The sequence below is a fragment of the Fonsecaea multimorphosa genome, assembly GCF_000836435.1.
Source record: "Fonsecaea multimorphosa CBS 102226 unplaced genomic scaffold supercont1.10, whole genome shotgun sequence".
Taxonomy (NCBI): domain Eukaryota; kingdom Fungi; phylum Ascomycota; class Eurotiomycetes; order Chaetothyriales; family Herpotrichiellaceae; genus Fonsecaea; species Fonsecaea multimorphosa.
Window position 1 is genome coordinate 294,659 of NW_015971644.1, and position 20,475 is coordinate 315,133.

Consider the following 20,475-nt stretch of genomic DNA (forward strand, 5'->3'; position numbering starts at 1 on the left):
AAAATAGAGATGCGGAGAATGGTCGATGATGGTGCTCGGGTTATCTTTGTTCCGAGCATCTATCAATCCCTTCTTGCTCATTACATGGCAGATGCCTTCAGAGAACATGGTCTCGGTATCAAATTGCCATTTCTTATGTTCACCTTCCCCTCTTCCATCTCACATTTTCCAAATACAATGATGACGAGGCGCCACAATCACCAAATGCAAAGAACCCTGCACCTGAGATCTATCCAGACTTGTGAAAGCAAGGATGAATATAGCAGGGTGATGAAATGCAAGATGGTATTGTCAAACCCTTCCAACCGGCTTCAAGAAGGGCTCTCCAGCGCAGTTTGGAACTTCGTTTCCGTCCTCTCATACATCTTGGGCCGCTCAGTCGCATCCCCGTCAACCTGTCTTGCCTCTGATTCTTCCTGCGTGTTCGCTTCCTCCTCATTGACCAATCCGTTCATATCCTTCTCTTTCTCTATCAAGCCTTCTTTGCTCTCATGGTCTTCGACTCCTTCCTTTTCAGCATGCTCTGTATTATCAACCACGCCAACGACGCCCTCTGCCTTGACAATGGCAGTGGAACTTGGACTTCGCAGTGGCGCCAGTCGACCCATTCCCTCGTCACGTTGGTGGCCATGTAACCGCTCCAGACTGCGGTGGCTTCGAGGTGTATCATTACCGTAAGCTGCAGCGTGAGATCTCCCCCTGGTAATGGCACCCAGCTCAGACCCTAGATTTATGCTTGCCACACCTTCGTTGAAATCTTCACTCCCCGACACAAAGCTCCCTGCCTCATTTACCAAGGGGCTTCCCGGTCTGGTGTTCGTGGCTGGACTTGATGACCTGGCCTTCTCCACCTCCTGTGAGTCGACGGTCTTCGAAATACCTGGCACGGCGAACACCGCACGAGTACTAGCATCATCGGCCATTATCCCGCTACGCCCAGTCATCGCGCTAGCGGCGTCGGACATCACGGGCGTGTGTTGTCCGCCACTGTCATCACGAAGATGTGCCGCCGTCTTGAACTTCGGGATAAAGCCTGCTGAAAGCAGGGACGATTCAGGCGAAGCCATGTGTCCGTCTTGAGCCGATTGTTGGTCCCTCGCCGCATCCTGTAGCTCTGTGGATCTCGCAGGCTCTGATGGAATCACAACCGGGGGTACACTGCGACCTTCAGCTTGACCTCTGTCCGTGACCGAGATGGTGCGTTTCCTGCCTCGAGTCTTCGATTGGCTTGCCGGACGTTTTGCGCTCATGCTCCGCCTCGCACTGTGGCTTCGACGCCAACGTGTCGAGGATTGCTCGCCTTCGACCGCAGCGGGCGTCGCACCATCCTCGCGCTCTCCTAAGCGCTTCTCTTCCGTCTCCTCCATCTCAACTGCCTCCTCCTCCCTCTTCAGTGCCGACTCATCATGTTTGCTTCCCCACATACTCCACATCGCAAGACCGTAACTCTTCCTCTTCTTCTTGACCAAAAGGTCTTTGTCTGTCCGCCGGCCCGCGAGAGCGCACGGCGGAGGATGCTCGCCGGCCTCAAAGCCCTTTATTTTTCCACTGGATAAAGCTTTTACCCTTTCTTTCTGCACCCTGTTCCTCGTTCCGGCATATTTTGTGTCCCAGACCTTTTTGGCCGCAAGCCATTTTCTTACGGGACCGGGTTTGACTACTCCTACCTGGTCTGGATCCATTTGCAACGCTGGCAGTTCGTGTGGCTCAGCAAGAGGGTAGATCCTCCCGTGACGGTCAACCCGTTGACGAATCATGTTGTTCTCGAAAGGGGGAATTGGGTCTCCTGCTCGACCCACACTTCCCGTTGCCTTGTTCAGGTCCAACTTCGCCTTTGCTGCGCTATTAGTCGATGAGTCGACGTCGGTATCGGGGGCAGAATTATTATCTGATTGTGAGGAGATAATCGAGATATTGTCGTCATCCATGATCTCGATCGCTCGCTTCTGAGCCTTAGCCAGCACCCAGGCCCCGAACTGTGCAACTGAACGATACATGAATTTGGCCGGGCGCGTAAACGACAAGGTTGGAGCAACGTGACACAGATCTTCCCATACTTGTAATTGGACTGGAGTTGGTTTGTATTTTGTGAGTATGGTACCATCTGGATCATATCTTGCCTTGTAAATAGAGCCTAGGGGATATTGAGACGGATTTGCCATCTTGTGAGCAAGATAGATCTGTTCATCGCGCAGAATCTCTCCGCCGCCGGTCAGAATCAGGATTGGAGGAAGGCCTCCAAGAGAGGGTTGCAAGACCGGGGACACTAGGGGATGAGCCAATAACTGGTTGGTGGTATACATCTGGATCTGATCTCTTAAGACGACTCGCTTTCCATCCAGCTCCATAGACAGAGGCAACTGGTGACCAGGCTCAACATCACCATCGTCTTTAATAGGTACTGACGTGCTTGGATCGTCTGCCTTGTTTTTCGGGGATGCATCTTTGCCTTTGGCCAATTTGCCGATGGTCGCTAGCTCCGTGTCGTTGGGAGGGGGCCATGAGGTTGAAGGTTTCTGCATGAAGCCACAGGGTGGTATATAGTCAAATTCTGCACTGCCACTCAGGCTTGGGAAAGAATGCGTGAGGTCCACCCATGGAGAGATGAGGACCGCACCAGCAGGTAAGGGGAGTCCCTGGTCACGTAGAATGCAGAGCATTGAGACCACCATGCCTCCGCCGGCGGAGTCACCCGCCAGAATGATCTCAGAAGGGTCATGTATACTAAGCAGATAGAAATACGCGGCAAGGCAGTCCTGCAGCCCGCAGGGAAAAGGAAACTGCGGTGCCAACCTGTACCTTGGGGCGAATACGCGGGCCTTGAGCTTTCGAGCATGTCTCTGGAGCTGGTACCGGTGGACATCGACACTGCCGAAAAAGTATGCTCCTCCGTGGACGTAGAGCATGATCCTCCTACTTTTTGTGCCTTGTCTTTTGTGCTCGTTGTAGTGTGCACGCATCTCAACCCACTCCGCTTTCAGTTCGGCTCCCCTGGGTCTCCATTGCCACCACTGCGTCCCGCCGACTTCTTCAACTCCCGTTGGGCCCAGTTGGGCCGTGATCGTCTTCGCAGCCTTGGAGACATGGTCGGTCGTGATCGTGACGCTCTCGGTCCTTACCCAAGACGGACTAGGGACCCATTGAGCAGTAAAGGACTGTATGTCTTCCACTGTATGATGTGAGGCAAACAGGAGAAAGGTTCGCATTAAATGCAGGCCTTCATCGTAGGAGATGTGCGCAGTTGGTTTCTGGCGACGGGGCTTCCGGTTGGCATACTATGTTTTCAGTTAGGAGAGAATTCTGTCACAGGCAGTATCCTTACATGAGATATGCATGTCTTTATGACAGTGGGAGTGACGGCGACACCGGCAGTAAGCGTGTTAATGGTCATGTTTTGAGTCCGCAGCTCCCGCGTCAGGCAGGCTTCATGATGTTGCAGGAAAAGGAGGATAAGAGAATGCAGAAAGCAAAATCCGACAAAATAAGGATTGCGGAGCTAAGGACAAAGAACAGCCAGCGCGGCAGCAATCATTTGTGACCAGACACCCTGTAGAGAACTCAGGAGAGCGAGGCGGCGAGGCGGATGGGGAGTTCGATGCGAGGAGCAGTGTTGGGGCAAATAAATGACCGTCATGTATGTCACATTCAAGGCCTGTTTATTTCCGTGTCTTGTACGGAACGGTTCTAAGGTTTCCAGGAGCCAAGGAGCTAATTTATTAGCGTTTTCCTAGTAAAATAGCTCGTCGTTGCCCTTCAGGAGGTGGGCAATTTAGATGAATTCATGCCTGACTACCTTAAGGCACCTTGCCAATATAGCCCTATTTGAGGGCCTATCTGCGTGCCAATCTGAGCGTTTATCTGCGTGCTAACTTGGCCGTTAATTTGCGTGCCAATTAGCGCGCTAGTTGGCACACCAGTTGGCGTCATTTGCGGCAATTGTAACTGTGCCTGTAGCCCTGGCAGCAATGGCGGTAGAGGCACACTGGCAGTAGGATTGGTAGTGCTTTGTATAGAAGCTTGCTGGTCAGCGACCTCCTCTTCCATGAACGACGACGCAATGAGATCCTCGGCCGCAACGATCTCCTGGTTGTATATATCCTCCTATTCCTCCTGTTCCTGCGTGATCTGTCTATTACGCTGTTCTGTTATAGCCTATTTGTTGATCTCGCGCCGTCGGAGGACTCTCTCGTTAATGCGTATATAGAGGAGTATGTTTGCGTTCTTGTCATTTAAGCGATTGCGGAGCTTCGTCTGTACCAGATTCATCTGTGAGAACGCTCGCTCAGATGGACACTGGTTAGCGATTGAATGGAGGACTCTTTTAGCTATCGCCGAAAGAGGAGGATAAACGTCGTTCTGCCACAGCTAGAATTCTATAGGTGATAGATCTAGTTACCAGCATTCAAGACTAGTGTGAAAGCCCTCCTCTTGTGCTGTATACTAGAGAAAGCCTATACGCGCTTAACGAGCCTGTTTAGGTGGAACGAGCTTAAGCAACTCCTATATATAGAGGCCCTTTTCATAAGTCTCCTATGGTAAGTTGGCGTTGCCAGGTATGAGACGGAATGTAAGGTCATGAATCCTAGATAGTTGTATCCGTTTGCGCTCTGTAAATAGCCGCCAGATTAACGGCCAATTGACGCCCTCGGATGATCGTTTAACTGCCTTAAGTTATTGCTGGATTGTTATCCATCTCTACTTAACTAGGCCAACGTGAGCGCGCTCACCTTGTGCCTTAATAATCGCCTCGTTAATTGGCTGTAGAACGCGCTGAAGTCGAGCAAGATCGGCCTAGAATTGCGTGCTATATATGATAGATTTGATATATCGCGAGGCGTTAGAACTCTACAAAGCTAAGTCCCATTGAGTGCTGAATTTATATAGGTTAGATCTATTCGATAACAGCGCCGTGACAGTGTTATATTGAGAGCCCTAGCGAGTCTCTCCGGCTAATGTTAACGGCGAGGTTCTATTGTCTCGTTGTAACTAAATCTCTCGTAGTCCTACTAGTTGTTTAGGTGCGTATTTGAAGTGCCTACCGATTAGGTTACCGTCCTTGATTGCCTTAGCAAATTCGCGGACCTTTGTACAGATATCCTTAGCTAGGAGGTTAAGGCTATGAGCGTCATAAGGGATTGTTAATATATAAGATAGCTGATCGGTCTCTTTAAGCCGTGTCTAAACGTTACGTATTGTAGTATAGGTATCGGAGCAAATAGCTGAAATTCGCTTAGGCCGTTGATTCGCGATAGCTAGGAACTGCGGGACGAGATCTCGAGCGACTCTCTCAGTAGAGAGCTTCTCGCTACCGTGCTTGAAATTGCCGATATAGAATGTGCCTCTTGAGGTCTTAACCGAGAGATTGGTCGTGCGCTTATTATTGATATCCGTGGAGTTATCGAACGTGATAGTTAGGTACTTTTCTACGTTGATTACTGCCTCAACTTTAGCCTTGGTTTCTTGATAAATCGTAGGTAAAAAGGTCTCTGTAATAAGCCTTCGACAAGGCGTTTTCTAGTCAGGAATAGCAAGGCGAAAGAGCGTATCTACGGTAGGATTCTCAAAGGTTAAGAGAGGTAGGTTCGATTCGAATATTGCGCGCGCTGTAAGACGAGATATTCGATCGCTAGTTTCCTTGGAAAGCGTCATATTAAGGATCGTTTACGATAGAGAGGATGATATAGAAGAGGGTATAGGACTCGGCCGTCGTTAATCAGGTCGATTAAAGCGATTTTGAAGCCTTAATGGACGTTGAGATAGGACCTCCTGGAAACGCTCGCAGTCATCTTTAAGGTGTCTACGTTGGCGCGAGGTATTCGCTACTATTGTGACATCGCAATACCTATACTGAACGCGTTGAGATCGCTCATTTGGAAGCCTTTCTAGGTCGCGAAACTCGTTGCGAATAATAAGGTCTGGTGCGCGAGGCATTCTACAATGTCTATAAGGATAGAGAGATCGTTGAGATAGCGATTTGAGCTCCTGGAGTTGCGTAGGTAGGTGTTGTAAAGCATTCGTAGATACGCTTTTAGGGGCGATTTTGCGCGATAAAATAGCGTAATAATCTCGCGTTGTATGAAGAAAATAAGGTCAATTAAAGTGTATTTTAGCGCTATAGTCCGCTATAAACTAGCCACTTTTCCCATATAAAATGCTAGACGCTAGTATTTTAGTGTAGTTTAGTTATGTCTTGGCATGCGGTATTGTTTCGTATACTATCGTTCAATTCCGTCTACTAACGTTTAATATTTCGGCCGATAATAAAAGTCCGGTCTTTTACCAACCCTGGCGAGGAGGACAAAGTACCGAGTACGGAGTAATGGAGTCTATTCTCCACAATCATGCCATACGTCATGCCCAGGATATTCAGCCTCGCCGCCAAGGGTCCAGCCTTGTGGGAAGTGCTGAAGCGTATTGATACCAAGTGCTAGTGCTACTCCTACTCTCTCAGACCTCTACCTGATCGCTGTTGATATCATAGGTTACTTGATGCCCAGCAAGCTAATCACCGTAATCACCCTTAGCCACCACGTCGTCCACCCCGCCATCCCGGATCCTGCTTCTTTTCCCTGCTCTCTCAGAACAACCAGATCCCAACACCAGCGATCGAGGTCAGCAGGGCGAAGAATGAACCGGAGATTGAAGTCTTCGCAGATGGGCCAGCATCGCTCTTTGAAGCAGTCCCATCATCAGTCCCGCTTCCAGAAATGCCATCAACATTACCATTCCTACCACTACTGCCGTTTCCACTTTGACCTTGACCCTCGCTCGCAGTAACCTCTCCTTCCAACTTCGCCATCCGGACTTCATTGGCTCCAAAGTCAAAGACGGTAAGCACGTTCTTGAGAAAGGCTGCGCCAATGATGTTCAACGTAATCTCCCCGTATGCTCCCCCGCTAAAGTCCGAACTCAAGAGGTTGGAAACGCATTGCGCCTCACCGCTGCTTGGTTGAGCGGTCTGATAGATCAGGTCACGCCCGTCGAGGAAAAATGTCTGATTACCGATCTCAAGGCCCAATTGAGGTGCGGTGGCGGCACAGTCGACGTACCATAAACCAGTCGTTGCATCGAAGACAGCGGGAGGCGAGAACAGGGAGTTTATACTGGTGACCACTGTGTCAGGAAGGTAGGAGAAGAAATTGCCGCTGTCGATGAATGCTTGGAATGAGGTGCCATTTCTGAGTGTGGAAGAGGTCGTGATGTTGTTAGGTTGAGGGGCAGAATGGGATGTGGTGCCGTTACCAGGCCCGTAGACAATAGAAGAGACGGTAACCGTCCAGTAGGCGCGGACGCGCTCGTTGGATGTGACTTGGATGGGGACGGAATTATCAATCTCAACCGAAACGCTGGTGAATGCGTCGCTGTGCGGAACGGGTGGAAGGCCGCCGAGAGACAAGTACCCCCCGAAACCTGAGGTACTGTTCTGTGGTGTTCGTGCTAGTGCCAGGCTGAAGTATGGCTCTATTAAACCTTGTTGGTGCATGACGAACAGCAAGGGATTGTATGTGAGGCGGTTATAAAAGTATGTCGTGTTGTCCGTGACATTGGCCGGATGACCCGATGTCAAAGCGGGATACGCAAGGCCTAGAATGCCGGAGTTGACGCCGTCGCCCTGGGGACTTGAACTATTAGCCACTGCGATGGTTGCATTCTTGACTGTGATGCCAGCAAGAGTGACCTCTTCATGGGCTAAGACACCGGAGGCAATGCCGGCGCCATATTGAACTCCGAAAATCTCGTTCGGGATTTGAGAATATGTAGCGGACGGAGTATAGGTCGCACTGCCGTACAAACAGGCAGATTGCGGGAGCTCGGTACCGTTGGTCTTGTCGAAGCACCGATACCCCTTCTTCATCACGTAAGTGTCGCTGCTTCCAGTGTCGACAAGGAGAGGGAATGTTTCCCCGCCGATGGTGACATTGACATCGAAATTTGTGCCGAACGTTGTGGACAACAGACCTGAAGTGGCATTGCTGGAGGCCGGTGAGCCCCGACGATTGAGAACAAGATGCTGAGCAGAACTAGAGCATAAAGCCAGAGCAATGATTTGGAACAAGCGCAGAGTAAGAAAGAGTGCGGACAGATTTCCCATGGTGAGTAGTTTGACAAGTAAAGCACAAGTCTTGAAAACGATTGCAACTGAGGATGTATCCTTTGATCGACAGGTTCGAGCACCTACCGCAGCGTTCTTATACCTCGAGGGCTGATATAGCCCGCTGATTGATTCATACCTTCATTCTACCACTCACTTCCCAGACTATGCTCGTTGGTACGGTGACAGGGCACGTAAATTTGCGAGCTATCTTCTGGTGAAACCTTGACAAAGCAAAGACCTTTAATAGATGGGCGGCCCTACATGAGTCGATACCGTTTGGTGGTATATAGACCGTGGTCACTGAATACCTACCTAGGTAGTGATAGAGAGGAATGAGAAAGCGGATTCTCGCTTGTCCGTACGCTTCAACCTCGGGGGGAAAGGCGTGAAGGATTGGCTGGCGAGGCTGTGGCAGGCCCCGCAAGGCTGAGCGCAATCTGCAACAAGCCTCAGAAAGGGGTTGAGGCTCTTTGTTCTTCAACTCGGTCCTTTTGTTCTCGGTGCGCCAGCCCCAGAATCGCATTTACGGACCCTGGGGACCAATTCAGCAGCCCGCCTTCAAATCTGCACCTCTTGACTTTGCAATAATGTCTGGGTTCATTCATCCCGCCTACGTGTGCACTCCCTGCTACCATGGACAAATTGTCCGCCAGGAAGCCGCGAAAGAGCGCACCAAAGTCTCGATCAGGATGTTTCACCTGCAAGTATGTGGTACGCTATGTGCGCCGACAGATCCAGTGCTAACGAAAATTCTCACAGAACCCGCCATATCAGATGCGATCAGAAGAGGCCGGAGTGCGAGAACTGCACTTCGTCAAATAGGAAATGCCAGGGGTATCCCACGCCTCCACCCAACACTGCTTCAGGAGCACATGGTTCTCCTCACAATTCCATGTCCATTGCATCGTACAGCATCCCTTTTAAAATTCCCGGAAGCCAAGTGGATCGGCAGCTCTTACACTATTACTGCTCTCAAGCAGCATGGAATCTCTCCAGCTACGGCGATCCGACCTTGTGGACCGAACTGATCCTCCAACGATGTCAAGATCAACTCGTCATCCGCAGTTGCCTCGTCGCTTTAAGCTCTTTGCACAAGGACTTTGTTTCTGGGTCGTTTGCGGCCGGTGGAAAGGCAAAGCCGAATTCGAACGTCGAGACCATGACCATGGTCAGCAAATGCTACGGGCAATTGAAAAATTACCTCGCACGGTCTGATGCCCTACCAGATGTAGCGTTGGTTTGCAGCGTCATCTTTTACTCCTTGGAGTCACTTCTCGGTGATAGTCGACAGGCGCTATCGCACCTCGATAGCGGGTTGAGGCTGCTGAAGCGCACTCAATCCGAGGCAAAATGGGCTGATGACCCGTTACTTCTGCATCTGACACATCTCTTTGAACACCTGGACGTCCAGGCAAGTTGCTATGATGACCTTCGACTTCCGGTGCTGGAACTCGTTTCTCCTCAAGAGACTCGAGGAGCATTGTCGGTTGTGCCTGATTCGTTCCGAAATCTTGGCCATGCTGAACGCGTTCTTGTGAGACTTCAGAATTGGACCCTTCGTCAATTGATTAGCCACGTTCAGCACAAAGGCAAAACCTCGACGGAGTTTCCTCAGGATTTATGGGACGAAAGAGTGGTATTACGCCAGCAATATGAGAAATACCGCCGGACACTGAGCCTCCTCGATAGCAACCCAGGGAACTCACCCGTGAGTACCCCAGGGACTGACAGCCAAAAAAACACAAGGAAGCTTCAGCTACAACAGTTCCTGCTCTTGCAGATAAGCTTCCACATCTTCTACAATCTTATCGAGGAGAATGTTCCAATTGCAGCCGATGCTGCAGGGTACGCCATCAATGACGAGGATATGCTCAGCACCGCTCTTTCCGAAGTGCTAGACCTCCTCTCACTGGCAAGCAATTCAGTGTCGCACTCCGCAAGTGCTTCATTCCCACTAGCCTCGCCCTCGCAGCGCACTTATACACTATACACATTCCTCATCGGGACATTATACTTTCTATGTCTCAAAACCACCAACCAGGAAATACTAACCACGGCTTACCGGCTATTCTCCCACCCTCTGCTCCAGAACTCGCGTGATGGTCTCTGGGACTCCAGCCTGGTGGAGATGGTGGTCAAGAATGTGATGAAGATCCGCGACAGGGACTCGGGTATGGACGTGCCTGATATTCTCGTAGAAGACACGTCGCAGGGAGCGGGACCATGGACTTTCAACATTGAGGATTTCAGCTCGGGCGAAGAGACCGACTATCTCAACACGGATTTCTCCTCGCTGGTCACCGGAGGATCGGATCTGCTTTCTGATGCAGCTGCATACTTCTTTGCCGACGACTCTTTCCTGCTCTCAACTGATATGGTAGCGCAGTGCACGTCCATGTCAGCTTCGGGAACGAATTCGCCGTCTCTCTCAGAAGATTTGTCCCCGAGAAATAACAGCGAACGAAGTCTACCAAACGCAGACCGTCAGCGAACCGAGCCTTTAACCCAGAATTTCAGGTATGGTGGTTCGCCTGCTGGTTTTGCTGCAGAAAGTCATCCGGGACCTGAGCAACTCCAAACACAATCTTTGGGAGGCAAGCTGCCGGCTTCAAGTTTCGGCCAGCACACACAGGTTCAGTCCACAAGTCTACCTGGGTCAGGCCACCAGAGTCGCAATGTCACCCAGCAATTCACTATTCCGGCGGCTAAGTTGCCCCGGAGTAGCAGATTGGAAGACTTCGCGCTGGGTATTGTGGACGCGGACGGCGGAGTCGAAGTAGCTGCCAAGAGAATTGCAGAGATGTCTATATAGATAAATTGAGTGCAACGAGGTCGGAAAATGCCCTTCAGCTCTCTGACAGGGTCTAGGACACGTAATCTAGCCATCAGGAGAAAAACACTTCCCAAAGCGTTGGCGCTGGCTGCAAACTGCTGCGGGAGAAATCCTTACAACTTCCGTTGAACTATATTCTGAATATGGAGATCGCTGGCTTTTGCTTGCTAACCCCGGGGTTACTCTCGTCAGCCCGTGATATGGAATGGCTTCCGATAGCAATCTCAGACTTGAGCATCCCAGCCAACCCAGTCCACAAAAGCGTTGTCGAAGAAATCATTCGTCCATGCGGTCAAGTCGTTCGGCTCAGTATTGTGATTCTCGGCCTGCGGATGATCTGGGATTGGTGCCGCAACGGTATGGTTGAAGAATGAATCCCAATCCAACATATTTGTGGTTGCTGGCCAGTGATTAGGAAAGGTCTCTGCGAGAGTTAAGCCGGGCTCCGTGTTAGGAGGAGGGCGACCTTCTGGACAATAACGATCCCGGTCAGCTCATACATCTTGTCCGGGGGGTCAGACTTGCTCAGAGCAGCACATATTACCTTCATGGTTAACCACAGATCTGGCGTGCTGCACCAACACCACAGCGACACTTTTCAGCTTGGCCGCGAGCGAGTTCCTCGAGCTCATCTTCTCCAGAAAGACTGGCAGCTGCTCCATGGCCGCGAGGACTTCCTTGTTCTCCTCCGACCCGCCCTTGTCATTCGACAAGAGATCTCCGAAAAGGTCCAGGAACGGGGTGAAGGGGGCGCACAAAAGGTGCCATACCATGCCGTTGGCTGGTACCTCGGACTCCGATACCATGTCGGCGAGTAATTGGAGCATCCGTTTCGATGAGTCGGTGCACTGAGCCCTCATGCGAGTGGAGGATCGAGCGAGGAGGATATAAAGATATTCGTACTGGAAGTTGACGCTACCCAGAGCCTGGTCAAAGGAAGCGGCGTCGTGAGCGTTGAGAAAGGGTTTCTCGGCCAGGGCAGCAGCTTCAAGAATCTGTGTGGCATGTCAGCTCTTAAAGAGTCGTGCTCGCGAGGATCAATACGCACCTTTTGCGCCTGGAGGTACCACGACTCAAGATCTTTGCTGATTGATTCGATACTGTCGTCGTTGGGCGTCAATTCTTCGTGAAGACAGTACCAAATGTCAGCCATTATGCGTGATAGGATAAACATCTGGTGAATATAATCTGAAGATCATGTCAGACTTATTATCTCGTTTGAGGTCGGCTACCTCAGTTAGGTTTGGCTTGAGAGCTGACTTACGCACTCCGAACAGCGCCAGTGCGCCAGGCGAGCCAATGTGAGGCTGAAATGGTAAGAGCTGCTTGACCGTTGGCATGGGAATCTGTCTTGTCATTCCACGGTGGAATGTGGGCGATCTGCCAAAGATAAGAGCCAGTCCGATGTCCACGAGGTTCAGATGCCAAAACATCGCAACGCGCCGGTCACGGGTCTGAGAGTCGAAACGGCGGTCGCTCACCCCCAACGCCTGCAGCATCCTGCATGCATTTGTGACCATCATCCAACAGAGTGAAGGACTGGTAAACTCCTCTACATCGAGGGCGAGCAGAAGCAAAGCCTGGATGTTGAGCTCGGTGGGTTCGAGGAGGAGTCTCGCGTCGTTTAGGGCGAGCCAGAGATTATGTCGAAGCTTTGCTTTTGTGGATTCGTCCCGAGGATCAGCAGCGGAAACGAGGTTGAGGGTGATGCCGTAATACATGACGAGCCAGGCCCTATCTTGCACTTGTTGCGGGCGAGATTCCTTCAGGTGGCCCAACACTTCTGGAGGCGGAGTGACAGAGAAGGGACGATCTCGTTTCAATTCGGCCTCGAATGCTGTTGCATGTTGGTTTCAGCTGTATCCTGCAGAGACACGTTGCGGATCTCACCATTTACCCAGAGAACTGCCCGATCCTCTAACAAGTAAAAGTTGTTACAGGTCTTGTCGAATTCCAGGCCGTCGTGCCAGACAGCAGCAGAGGCTTCAGCTAGGGATGAGAGGGCTCCCATTGAGTTGTGTGGCGGCGTACCGAGTCCACGCAGACGATCTCGTGTGAATTCTATGTCAGGAGCGAGGCTGGAATGCAGACTGCTAGAGGTCGCTTCGGAGCCGTGGCTACGAGCGACACCAGCAGCGTTAGGCTGATCAGCGAGAGCTCTATCATGTTTCCGCTTCCTTTTGCGGCGAATGACGCCCGATCGCGAATAGGTGCAGTCAACGCCTTCATCTTCGCAGCGTTGACATCCAGGGCGTCCCCGTGAGCAAGCTACCTACAGACTTGTCAAAGCTGTCCTCCGGCTCACCAATTAGGTGGAATTGACATACCTTGCGGGATCGGCACTCATCGCACTCCAGTCACCATTCTAGTCAGTCTATAGACTTCAATCTACAGTGAATGAGAGGTACTTACAGCATATGGGGCAGGTGGCTCGGACATGATCACGGTGGCCGGTGGTTGTGAGATTGGAAAGTGTTCAACTTCCGGATGTCACTCATGAAGTATTCCAGACGACAAGACAGCTTAAGTCCCGAATATCCTCCGTCGGAGCTTACGGAACTTAACACATGACGGCAGCAGTGCCTCCCACTACATTGCATCGAGTGCAATGCAATCTTCGACCTGCTATAAAACGTGGTATTGTCGTCAGATAATTTACAAATGGATCTCCTCTTTACCCTCGACATTCCAAAGTGCTTCCGCTATGGCACCGCCCATCGCGATCCTCGGCGCCGGTCCCAGTGGCTTGACGCTCGCCCGCATGCTAGAGCTCGCCAACATCGACTATGTCATCTTCGAGCGAGACGTATCGGGCTCTGAGACATCTTCACGCGCCGGGACCCTCGACATCCACGCCGACTCTGGTCAGATGGCTCTGCGAGAAGCCGGCTTATTGGACCAATTCAAGAAACTCGCCCGTGCCGACGCACATACGGTCCTGGCCGACGGGCGGGGCAAAGTATACGTCAGGACGGGCGAGAGCGACGACATCAATGAGAACAGACCGGAGATCGACCGTAAGGACTTGCGAGCCTTGCTCCTCAACTCGGTCCCAGCGAGGAAGGTCCGTTGGGGCATGAAGGTTCAACAGGTGCAGCGAAACGCCGACGGGTCGATGTCTGTGTGTTTCACGGACGGCAGTGTCGAGTCAGGATTCCGACTCGTCGTAGGCGCGGATGGAGCATGGTCCAAAGCCAGAAATCTTGTAACTCACCCTGTCTCGATAATCATCGGTGGTGGGTGACTGACGGTGGACAGGTCACGACCGCCAAACCACAGTATTCTGGGTTGCACTATTTGACCACCACCATCAGTCCGGGGAATCCGTTTTACTCATCTGCCGCTGCGCTAGCCGGACAGGGCAACTATATAGCCTTTGGTCAGGGGAAGCAGATCGTTGCTCTCATGCTGGGCGACGGCTCCTACTACGTCGGCGTCGGACTGCATCTTCCCGAGCACTGGAGCTCAGAGAACGCTGTTGCTCTTGAGAGCCCGTCGGCGCTGTGTCGATTACTCCAGAATGACTACTTGGCGGACTGGCCTGCCCTGCACACGGACCTGATCAGACACAGCGATGGGAAGTTCTATGCCTGGCCGCTGTACGCCATGCCGATCGATTCGCTGCCATGGAAGACGGTGGCTGGCATTACTCTGGTAGGGGACGCCGCGCATCTCAGGTAAGACGCGAATACCATATAACCTGTTCTACGACCGCCGGTGCGAGCAGCCAAACTGACGATGCAACTAGCACACCTTTCGTTGGCGAAGGCGTCAACTGCGCCATGACGGACAGTCTCCAGCTAGCCCAGCAAATTATCAAGTATGGATTGAATGACCTCGATCGCGCCGTGGTAGAGTACGAGAAGTTGATGGTCCCTCGGGCCATTGATCTCATCGCCAGAAGCACCAAGAGCGGCGAGCTGTTTTTTGCCCCGGACGCCCCTCGAGGCTGGCTCAAGTCTTATGCTGGTGTTGACATTGATCAACAGTGTTCTGCGGGTGGGGAAGAGGTGTAATGGAGGGCGGAGAATGTATGTACCTAAGACAACTCCCTGGGTACGTATGAATAAGACAATGCGCTCCCACATGATGTTGATGGCTTAGCCAGCCTCGTTGAGCGTCTACCCGGACACCATGTGGGGCTAGTGGGTCCCCATGCCTCAGCCTGCTGAATCCTTCCTCGCAGCCTGCTCTTGTTCTAATGTAGCACCTTCGGGAAGACTGGGTGAGAAAGGTTTTTTTGTGCTCAAGGGTTGATCTGAAGGTACAGGGATGATGTGGCATACACCGACAAGGAAGATAGCGACGGCGAATGGCTTTACCAGCACTCTTTTCTACGCTACTACAGGCTTTTTGTTACCCCAGACTTGTACACGGTAGGCTCTGATAGATGGTATTCAAGAATTCGTGATGAGGCTTTCTGTCGCGACCACACCCTTAACCCACGCATCGAGACGTCATATCTCTGTTTATAGACTTGCAGGCAACTGCCCTATCAGAGTCCCGCTGTCACTACCCCCGGCGGCTTTATTTTCTTTTATACCATACGCCTGCGTCCGCCGGATCTCGAAGCCCCGTCCGCGGAGCCGCTTCGGCCACACGCCGCTCTTCCCCGGCGCGAGGATGCCGTTCGGGTCCAGACTGTCCTTGAGCTGCTCGTTGAATCTAAGCGAGGCCCCGTTGTTCCAGTTGTAGACGCTCGCAATCTGGTCCATGTAGCACAGGTGTGTCCTGTACTCACCGTAGCCCTGGGAGGAAGTCTTAGCCACGATTTCTTCGCATCTGACGTGCAGGCTGGGTTGAAGGGGGTTGGGTTCAAGTGGTCAGAAATAGGGCAAAGGTTTCGATCCAGGCTTACCTCAGCGGCTGCGTCGTCGATCAAGAGTTCAATGCATCGGTGTGCCCTTTTCCGAGAACCAGGGTCTGACTTGTCAAACGTCAAGCACACTATGGGCGGAAATCGTTAGTCAGGATCAGGAAACGGTTAAAGGAAGTCTTTATGCGACAGAAGGAGGCACAAAAACGAACCGATATGATGAAGCTCGCGCCATCCCACGACGAACGTGCCAAGGTAATCGAACCCGAACTCGCCGAGTCGCCGCTTCACCATTTCATACTGCTTATTGGCATCTATGCCTGTGGCGGGCGAGATGGGCGAGAATCCCAGCAGTGAGCCTCGCTTGCAGGTCCAGTCCAGCCATCCCAGTTCGTAGGTGTTGGGTATGCCCTTGAGAGTTTCCTCGCGCATGTGAAGAACGGTCTCTTGGGCACCATCTGTCAGGGGCTCTGGGAATTCATATCTTGCCTGTCAAGGGCACTACTGGTCAGAAAATCAAGCAAAGCCCAGTGAAGAAAACCGGTGATGGCCACTGCAGGCAATTCGACTCACTCCAGGAATTTGCATAAACGTGTTCTTCAGAACCTCCCACTGCAGCTCACGCATTGCCTTCGGGCCGTACATGGCACCGTAAATGTTCCAGCGGCCAACCCCGATCTTTCTGGCGATGGCATCAATCTCTTGATCTGTCAGGACTTCTTTGGAGTCTGTATATTGAGACTTCTGGGCGTAAACAGCAGCGTCGAGGAGTGTCGATCTGATTGTCGGCGCATTCTGGATAACCATGCCAATCCGGAGAACACGAATGGCTTCCACAATCGCCGGAAGATCAGTGTCATTCTGGAAAGAGAACAGGTATGATTGATAACCCTGAGCAGGATAATTAGTGTCGACGAACAACTCTACTACAGGGTAGGATAAGGCCTTACACCAGGGTCAGGCATGAGCCAAAATCCCATCTTGGTGACAACGCCATAATTCGACTGTGTAAAGATTCCGTCCGGATAGGGGCCGAACCCGTACTGGAACGTCTGCCAGGTGTTGTTGTTTGGCAACGCACCCATCCCCGTGCGCATCACTTCTCCGGTGGGCAGGACGACTTCCATCCCACAATGCATCGAAAAGTGCTCCCCATACGGAGTGTAACCGGCACCTCGATCCAGAGCATTGCCGACCACGGACCCACCTCCCAGGTCAGGGTTGTCGATCCAAAGATGCTGGAATCCATTCTTCTGAAGATAATCGTAGAGCGCAAAGTACGAAACACCAGGCTCGAGAAGGCAGGTGCAGTCTCGGTCATTGACTTGCAGCACTTTGTTCATGCGGGCACCCACGTCGAGAACAATGCTGCCACGAAGACGCGGTGCCGAGCCTCCATACCCTGCATTGGCTTAGCTGTGCCTAGGAGATGTGAGCACACCCGAGACGGATATCGTGCTTACCGAGGTTTCGACCCATGGAGACTGGCCATAATGGTGTCAAAAATTCGTTGGCCAGTTTCACAATGGCAGAGACGTCTTCAGTTGAGCCTGGCCGGACCACAGCACTAGCGAGGAAAACGTCCTTTTCCAAGACGTAGAACAAGTCATGCTCTTTGGGAAGGTTGTAGTAGTGTCCATCCTTATCGGGCTTCATGGTCTCCCTGGTGCACACCTCAACATTCTCAGGCCCAACCACCAAACTCATGTCTTTCAAAGCCTGCCTCAGGGTGCTTGCAGAGACATCTGGTGGAGTTATCAAATCAGCATCCGGGAGCGAATCAAGCAGAGAAATGGAGGTCATGGCTGTTCATTTAACCAATTGACCGTGAAAACGGGTCAGACCAAATGCAGAATTATTGTTTACTCACAGCTGCAGATGAAATGCATAGAGCCTGTCTGTATGCCATGCCTGTATATTTATGCCTCAAAGACACACGGAAGTATTGTGACCAGGGTGGGACGTGACACTCCACATCCCCACGGGGAACCCCAGTCGTAGCCAGCATTGTTTAGCATCGTGCTGGGGCGTCGTCCCACATGGAAGTTTTCAGCAGGAAGTGGTGAGAATACCACTCCTACTCAACGGCGTATTCGACCACAATCGTATCTGGGTGCAGCCGACCGCGGAATGTCACTACCATGGCTCACGTGTCCACGATCCCTTCCTCTGTCAAATGCTCCGCAGTGCTTTGTCCCAGCTCTTCTCGCAGCGTTCGGCCATACCCGAGATAAGCAAATCTGTTGCGTCGCACGTAATTTAGATTGTAGTCCTCAAACCGGGGCTTTGCCAGTGCCTCGTTGAAGTGCCAGGACGAGCCGGGCCACGGCCCTATGACGGGGCCTTCCAGTTTTCCATTTTTGTACCTGCAGCAAAAGCACAAGCTGTTGTCAGATGAAGTCGCGTAGACATCCGAATTGCTGTACGCAGCACTTACCAGCTCCGGCATTCGCCGCTCCAGACGTACGCCTTCATCGACTCGTTCCGGTGCTCGATGAAATCCTGCATCGCTTCCTCTTTGACTTCCATCGAAAGGATGTTCTCGGTCTGCATCTTCTCAACACAGCTGTAAGCGTAGTCGATCTCCACCTCGAGTCCGGAGATCAGGGATCCACTTGCAATGGGACTGTTGGGGCCTCCGACAACTGCGTATCGTTAGATGGATTTGACCCGTAAGGTTGTCGGAACAGCTTGACTTACTAAAGTAGTTGGGGAAGCCTGGGACTGCAATCGACATGTAGTGCAGAGGCTCCTCACTCCAGTATTCTGCGAGATCTCGGCCCTGCCGTCCGATGACTGGAAATGCTGGTCTGAAAGAGGTGTCGAAGCCCGTGGCGCAGATGATGGTGTCAACGGTATGATGGCTACCGTCCTTCGTGACAAGTCCCTCGGAATCAATGTGATCGATTTCGTCCATAACCACCTGGGCATTATTGGCCACGAGAGACTCCAGATACCCGCTTCCAGGCGTATACCTTGTTTCAACGTTAGTATAGTGACGGTCCTCGTGGCCTCCCAATCCTAAAACATACCTACGGCACCCCACCGGAAACTTTGGAATGAACTGGGCAGCCAGAGCTTCGTCGTCGTTGAGTCTTTTCTTCATCATTGCGGAGAAGTTCTTGAAAGCTTCGAGCTGGCGGGGTGAGCCCTTGTAGAATGTCCCAAAATTGGAACTGCCAGTGTTTTGGACAAGTTTCCGGTATTGGAGAAAGTGTTTTTTGTCATTTTTGAAACGCTCAATTTGCTCCGCTGAGAATTTAGTGTCCCGGCCTTCTGTAGCCAGGGATTGGCTAAACTCGGGTGTTATCCAGGTTGGAGATCGAATAAAGTTGATCATCCTGCGGACCTCTTTCAAAGAAGGGCAAGTTAGCATACGTTCTCTGACATCTCGAGAGCTGCGTCGTACTTGGAGTAAGAGTTGGTACAATCTGAATAGCAGAGGAACCGGCACCAATGACTGCAACAGTTTTATCCTTGAAATCATATGAATCATCCCACCGAGCAGAATGGAGCAGTTTGCCTTTGAAGTCGTGGAGGCCGTCTATCGCAGGCCATTTCCAGTTGCTGGAAACAGGTGGTTAGCCATCCGCTCTCGCCTTTGCGGTCGGTCGTGAAATACTTTAGAACTCCCGTGGCACTGAGCAGCACATCGCAGCGATCGCGGATTGTAGCACCAGTCTCGAGAACTTCAGCAGTAACCTCCCAGACGGAATCAGAGGAAGACCACTCTGCTCGAATGACTCTGTGGCCCAATTTGATGTACTTCATACAGTCCCATTTGACTGCACATCCTTTGAAATAGGCGTGAATCTCGGGAGCTTCTGCATAGCTGGAGAGGAAGTTAGAGAATAAAATCATATCAACTTGATAATGAAAGGGCTTGCGGCGAAGGACAAACAATCGTGACCACTCGGGATTTCCTTCCCAAGAATACGTGTATCCGTGTGCAGGTATGTCGCACGCACATCCAGGGTATCGATTCTCCAGCCAAGTCCCGCCAACATCGTGGTTCTTCTCGTAAATGGTGAATGCAACCTCCTTGAGTCGTCGCTGATACTTATATGCGGCCGCAATTCCTGCGATACCGGCGCCAATACAGATAATGCGGAGTGGGCGTTTCTTGTGGATGTGGTCCTGAGAGACGACGTATTGACTCTTAGCGCGTTTCCGTGACTCGAGGCTTCCATTTACGCCATCCTTCTGGTCCACTGACAAGGTCAGTGTATTGAAATCTGCAGTGGGCTCAGTCATGATGAGCTCCAGTAGATTTTCTAGGCCAGACGGGAGGTATCGGCCAAGTGATTGACAGATATCGGTCAAGACGCGGGTCAATGGTACACTGGATCGCGGGGTTTCAAATAGCAACAAACACCTCCTGTCCACTCTGCCAAATACATGAGTCTCTGCGATATAGCGAGTCTCGCGGCACAAGTGCTAGGGACTGTTTCTTTCCGCCAAAAAGCGCGTCTCCAGCATAAATGAGATGATGCCCATGTCTTACCCCCCTTCATGGTCCGCAAAATGCTACAAATCGTTCCGGGCACCGATGCCCAGAAAGAAAAAGCCAATTGGACGCGACAGGTCATTCCAGTGCCGGGGCTTCGAGGGCTTGTTCGTTTCCGCGGCCAGCGGCCGCTGAGAATAAGGTGTCAGCCTCGCATCACCCAGCCTTGTTCTGTAACAGCTGGCTCCTACAAAGGAACACGGAGTACAACCAGCTTGGACCAA

The 20,475-nt window shown here is 51.8% G+C and overlaps 7 protein-coding genes across 7 annotated transcripts; 2 read left to right on the top strand and 5 right to left on the bottom strand.

Annotated features, from left to right (window-relative positions):
• Positions 1 to 311: 311 nt before the first annotated feature.
• Z520_05681 (uncharacterized protein) lies at positions 312 to 3,391 on the bottom strand (the record flags this gene model as incomplete). The annotated part of the gene is made up of 2 exons (XM_016776184.1): positions 312 to 3,275; positions 3,323 to 3,391. The coding sequence occupies 2 exons, from the start codon at positions 3,389 to 3,391 to the stop codon at positions 312 to 314; spliced, it is 3,033 nt and encodes a 1,010-aa protein (XP_016632503.1).
• Positions 3,392 to 6,577: 3,186 nt separating this feature from the next.
• Z520_05682 (uncharacterized protein) lies at positions 6,578 to 8,092 on the bottom strand (the record flags this gene model as incomplete). Its single annotated transcript, XM_016776185.1, has 1 exon — positions 6,578 to 8,092. One exon carries the CDS (start codon positions 8,090 to 8,092, stop codon positions 6,578 to 6,580), a length of 1,515 nt encoding a protein of 504 aa, XP_016632504.1.
• A 636-nt stretch (positions 8,093 to 8,728) lies between these two features.
• Z520_05683 (uncharacterized protein) lies at positions 8,729 to 10,907 on the top strand (the record flags this gene model as incomplete). Its single annotated transcript, XM_016776186.1, has 2 exons — positions 8,729 to 8,799; positions 8,855 to 10,907. The coding sequence occupies 2 exons, from the start codon at positions 8,729 to 8,731 to the stop codon at positions 10,905 to 10,907; spliced, it is 2,124 nt and encodes a 707-aa protein (XP_016632505.1).
• Positions 10,908 to 11,152: 245 nt separating this feature from the next.
• Positions 11,153 to 12,939, bottom strand: Z520_05684 (uncharacterized protein; the record flags this gene model as incomplete). Its single annotated transcript, XM_016776187.1, has 5 exons — positions 11,153 to 11,397; positions 11,473 to 11,923; positions 11,977 to 12,116; positions 12,193 to 12,765; positions 12,819 to 12,939. The coding sequence occupies 5 exons, from the start codon at positions 12,937 to 12,939 to the stop codon at positions 11,153 to 11,155; spliced, it is 1,530 nt and encodes a 509-aa protein (XP_016632506.1).
• A 693-nt stretch (positions 12,940 to 13,632) lies between these two features.
• Z520_05685 (uncharacterized protein) lies at positions 13,633 to 14,944 on the top strand (the record flags this gene model as incomplete). The annotated part of the gene is made up of 3 exons (XM_016776188.1): positions 13,633 to 14,133; positions 14,187 to 14,605; positions 14,677 to 14,944. 3 exons carry the CDS (start codon positions 13,633 to 13,635, stop codon positions 14,942 to 14,944), a joined length of 1,188 nt encoding a protein of 395 aa, XP_016632507.1.
• A 453-nt stretch (positions 14,945 to 15,397) lies between these two features.
• Z520_05686 (uncharacterized protein) lies at positions 15,398 to 17,547 on the bottom strand (the record flags this gene model as incomplete). Its single annotated transcript, XM_016776189.1, has 6 exons — positions 15,398 to 15,676; positions 15,787 to 15,875; positions 15,957 to 16,233; positions 16,318 to 16,635; positions 16,695 to 17,146; positions 17,208 to 17,547. 6 exons carry the CDS (start codon positions 17,545 to 17,547, stop codon positions 15,398 to 15,400), a joined length of 1,755 nt encoding a protein of 584 aa, XP_016632508.1.
• A 343-nt stretch (positions 17,548 to 17,890) lies between these two features.
• On the bottom strand, positions 17,891 to 19,998 carry Z520_05687 (uncharacterized protein; the record flags this gene model as incomplete). The annotated part of the gene is made up of 7 exons (XM_016776190.1): positions 17,891 to 18,110; positions 18,182 to 18,389; positions 18,445 to 18,719; positions 18,777 to 19,095; positions 19,154 to 19,311; positions 19,367 to 19,576; positions 19,646 to 19,998. The coding sequence occupies 7 exons, from the start codon at positions 19,996 to 19,998 to the stop codon at positions 17,891 to 17,893; spliced, it is 1,743 nt and encodes a 580-aa protein (XP_016632509.1).
• Positions 19,999 to 20,475: the final 477 nt, after the last annotated feature.